General features: G+C 35.6%; 1 protein-coding gene across 1 annotated transcript; it reads left to right on the top strand.

The window, feature by feature from the left end:
- The first annotated feature begins 1,073 nt into the window (after positions 1-1,073).
- On the top strand, positions 1,074-2,241 carry LOC108729474 (uncharacterized). Its single transcript, XM_018458620.1, has 2 exons — positions 1,074-1,627; positions 2,014-2,241. The coding sequence occupies exons 1-2, from the start codon at positions 1,202-1,204 to the stop codon at positions 2,239-2,241; spliced, it is 654 nt and encodes a 217-aa protein (XP_018314122.1). The 5' UTR covers positions 1,074-1,201.
- Positions 2,242-4,985: the final 2,744 nt, after the last annotated feature.

Below are 4,985 nucleotides of genomic sequence, written 5' to 3'. Positions count from 1 at the left end.
GAGACACTACCGTGTCTCCAGATATTCTTTAAATTTTAATTGACTCCTTTCTTTTATTTATTGATCTATATTTTTAATTCTTATTAATGGTGCAATAATGTATGTTTTGTATGTATTATTGAATACATTCCTTATAAGCGCATAATAAATATACATTTAATATTCTCAAAATATGCTTAAAATATTAAATAATATTATGCGCTTTTGGTTATACGACATCAATCTTTTATATAATTTCAAAATTTCTATTAACTTATCCCGCTGTGTACTCTATACGCAATTATTTTCTTTACGGAAAGAACCGAGAAGCAAACGTGGTAAGTTTTACGAATACGCATAAATTTTTCCAAAAATGAATTTTTCTATCCTTGGGAAAAAAACCGAAAAAATTCGTGGAAAAATTGGGTTTTTTTCCGATCCTTTAAAATATATAGTTTAAACTGACAGTGTTTTTGCGTTGCTATGTGTGCATACGTCGTTATGTACAAGATGGTGTATTTCAGTCATTGCGCAGAACGTGACGAAACTGCGTCCGAGAAACGAGCATATCTTTATACTTCCATCTTTCCATTACCGAGACAAGATCGAGACCAGATCGAGATGATATCAATTGAGTCGAGACCTGATTATCGAGGCTTTTCCGAGACGAGATCGAGGTTAATCCAAATTTCGTCTCATCTCGGAAAAATGAAACACTAATTGTACAACATAGGACTACCAGATTCTAATGAATAAAACAGAGTTTATTTTACCTATTTTAATTTCTTAGAGTGAATAAATCAAAAACTTACAATGTTTCAACAGCGATTAATTACATTGTTATAATGCGGTGTTCTTACAAGAAAAGAATATTACGCAGATAGAAGAACTTCTCAGATGGTACGAAAAATATTTAAGAACGTAAGTATAATGTAGCAATGACAATGTCAGCATTACGAGACGGTATTTATATATAATTGATGGAAAGGAGAGCGAAAGTGCTAGGAGGGAGTAAAATATTAGTGGAAGGGAACTATTTTTTAATAAGAGATAGAAAAATGTCTGGAAAGCGCAATGTACGAGGGCAAGTCAATAAGTTCTTAGAAAATCTGTCAGAGGGCACTCGCAGCGTCATGTCACATTACTTTTTGACAAGTAGCATCTTTCAGCTGATTACTGTCAAATTTTGAACGGAATTCATCGCGTGGTTTCATTTCTGTAGATGATTAAAGCAAACAACCTTTGTATTTTTTGCAAAATGGAAAAAAACGAGTTTTGTGCAGTGATCAAACATCTACATATGAAAGATTTAATGCCGAAAGAAATCAAAGCCGAGCTGGATAATGTTCATAGCACATCTGCACCAGCATTTGCGACTGTATACAATTGGATGAATAAATTTAAACGTGGTCGTACATCCACATGTGATGCACCTCGTTCGGGACGTCCAATTGAGGCTGCTACGCCAGAAATCATCGATAAAATCCACGATATTGTTTTGACTGATCGACGAGTGAAAGTGCGCGGGCTTGTTGAGGCCACAGGTATATCACATGGCACAGTGATTTCAATTTTGCACGAATTGAGTATGAAAAAGCTATCGGCAAGATGGGTGCCGCGTTTGCTCACTGTGGATCATAAGCGCGATCGTGTGACGATTTCAAAACAATGTTTGGAGATGTTTCAACGTAATCCAGATAAATTTCTGCGTCGATTCATTACTGTGGACGAAACATGGATCCATTATTTCACCCGAGACGAAGGAACAGTCAAAACAATGGACTTCACCGGGTGAACGAGCTCCGAAGAAGGCGAAGACCGTGAAGTTCGGCCGGAAAAGTGATGGCCACAGTTTTTTGAGATGCACACGGTATAATTCATATTGATTACCTTCCGTCGAAGCAAACGATCAATGGTGATTACGCAGCCTTATTGAACCGTTTCAACAACATTTTAAAGAAAAAACGTCCCCATTTGGTGAAGAAGAAAGTGCTCTTCCATCGAGACAATGCACGGGTTCACACGTGCCCGGCACCGATGGCCAAATTCAACGAATTCCGCTACGAATTACTTCCCCATCTAGCATATTTGCCAGATTTAACTCCCTCCGACTATTTCCTGTTTCCAAACCTGAAGAAATGGTTTGGAGGAAAGAGATTCACCAGAGAGCAGCTCATCACCGAAACAGAAGCTTATTTTGAAGGGTTGGACAAATCATATTATTCGGACGGCTTGAAAAAGTTGGAGAATCGTTGGATCTAGTGTATCGAGCTGAAAAGAGACTATGTTGAGAAATAAAAATGAATCGATAAAAAAAAATGTGTTTTACTATGTTTTTCTAAAAACTTATTGACTTGCCCTCGTATCATTTTGTTTGTTTAAACCTAAATCTTGTTTCTTTATGTGTATCATCTCTGACACCTTTTATAGTATGATACTTCTGAATCAAGAATTTTTGTGTCATCCCAATCAAACTTATGATCCTGTTCTAGTTGATGCTGGGAGACAACGGTCATTTCAGTAGAAGGCTTTTTTATGTTGGCTTTGGTTGTTCTTTTAAGCGAGTGTTAAGTTTATGTTTTGTCTGGCCAACATATGAAGCATTGCAACCAGAACAATTTATTTGGTAGACAACATTTGATTGGTCTTCTTTTTTTAATTTATCTTTTCCAGTTTTTATGAAACAGTTTAAAGAGTTCATAGGTTTGTAATTATTTTTAAATAATGGATATCCACTAGAATTTCTTTTTTCCATCATCAATAACAGAATAAAGGCACTGTCTTCTAAAAATAATTTTGATAACATTAAAATTCATAAGGATGTTTTCATCTCTAATTCCATAAAAAAATAGAAGGTTTTTTTACTGTTCCATATTTTTAAAATGTTTCAGAAATTTAAAAAAATTATAACACATATTTAACTTTAATATAATATTACAAACCTATGAACTTTTTAAACTGTTTCATAAAAAATCATAATCACCAGCTTCCTCCACAGGCCTTCTCCCGTGTATTTCCAAACCTCCATTGGTATCCCATTCGTTCCTGACGCCTTTCTTACTTTCATCTTATTTTCAGCTCCTTTCCTTTTTCCTCTTTCCGTTGTTCTGTCTGTTGTCTATCTTGTTCTCCTTCTCTTCCATCCAGTAACTCCATAAAATATCTTCTCCATTCATCTTTCTTTATGTTGTTTTCCTTCTATATCCTCTTGCCTCTTTTCTTATTTATAAATTTCCATATATCCGCTTCCCTTTTCAGCTTTCTGAATTCCTCTTTCTCTTCTTCCCTTTTTTCTTTTTGGTTCTTCTCCATCAGGTCTTTAAACATTCTTTTCTCCTCCAAGTACCTCACTCTTCCTATTTTTCCTTTTCTCCATCTCATGTACATCCTCTTCACTTCCCTTTTCTTCTTTGTGCAATTTTTATCCCACCAATCCTTATATTCTATTTTCTTCCTTCTTCTTTTTATCTTTTTTTTCCCCCAGACCTCCTGTATCTGTTTAATCTCTTCCCATTCTTCCTCTATCTTATACTCCCCGTCTTTCTTATTTTCTTTTCCTCCAATTCTTCTGTTCTGGCCTTGAAGTTTCTTATCGCTTCCTCTATCCATATTATAATCTCTTCTTCCCTTTCCTCTTCTTGTGTCCCACTTTGCTCTTCATCTTTCCTCCTGTTTCTCTGTCTTGCATCTTCTTCTTCTTCAATCTTTACATAGAGGCAAGTGATCTGAGTCCACTCTTACATCAATCCTAAATTCGACGACTTTATCATATACATTTTCATTTACAATCGCATAATCAATTACAGAACTACCTCTTAATCCTACATATGTATATTCGCCTTCCCAATCTCCTGTAGTTCTACCATTAGTACATGCCACCCATTTTCTATCACCTTTCCAACCAATCCTCTCCCTCCATTGCTTATTCCTTTATCCTTACTACTCCTATCCTTACCTCCCGTTTCTATCTCGTCTCTTCCCATCTCACCTATTCTTACATTAGAGTCCCCTCCTATTATTAAATCCCTCCCCTCTTTTTCACTCTCCTCTAACTTTATTCTTTTTAATTTGTCTTCCAAATTTTTACCTCCTTGCTCTCCATATATCGAAACTATAACTATCCTCGAATTCTCACGTTCCATTCCGATATAATCATTCCTTCTTCTTGGAATTTTTAATTATATCACTTCCGTTTTTCCCCCAATCCTTCCTTTTGCCTATTATAAAACCTCCTTTGGCACTACTTTTCTTTTTTTCTCTCTTAGCGAAGCTACATTTTCAATCATGTGTTTTGGGTAATCTATTCCTTATTCTCCCCCATCCATGTTTCACTTAAACTTACAAAATCGAAACTTCTTACATATCTTCAAAAGTCCATATCCTTACCTCCCAACCCCGCCACATTCCAAAAGAGAATCTTTCTCTGACTTGCTTCTTTCGACCTTCCCTCTCTATTCCTATCCTTTTCCTTCCTAACTCTCCTTCCTAACCCTCCCCTTTTGTACTTTCTTCTCGCCTTCTTTCTCCACCGACCGCGTCCCAGTGAACATTTATGTCTAATAGACAATCCGAAGACGTCTTAAAAAAAGATGGCTTTAAAACGTTTACAAAAAGACGTCTTTAAGATAACTTTTAGCCAAGTCCTAAAGGCAGTTCTTTTTAAGATGTCTTTCGGGCGTCCTTTTCAGGATGGCTTTAAGATTTTACAAAAAGATGTCTTGAAGAAGACTTTTGGTCAAATCCTATAAAGACGTCTTTTTTAAGATTTTTAAGTTTTTTGGACATGTCTGTTTAAGACATTTTTCAGAACAAGAATAAGATAATGTTTTATAATAATTCATACATCAGCATATGTTACGTACCTGAGTAATGAGTAATCGTGCATAAAAATAATAAGATATGTACCTAATTTCCGGTTTTATCGGTGTTTGGTGTCATTTTTTAATTACGTAGCTATTTATAGCTATATCATATCTTCCGATTTTCCGATGGATGACCGCATGTTT

Source organism: Mycetomoellerius zeteki, unplaced genomic scaffold (genome assembly GCF_001594055.1).
Source record: "Mycetomoellerius zeteki isolate Tzet28-1 unplaced genomic scaffold, Tzet1.0 scaffold738, whole genome shotgun sequence".
NCBI lineage: Eukaryota > Metazoa > Arthropoda > Insecta > Hymenoptera > Formicidae > Mycetomoellerius > Mycetomoellerius zeteki.
Note: the sequence above shows the minus strand (reverse complement) of the source record. Positions and strands in the feature narration are given on the sequence as shown.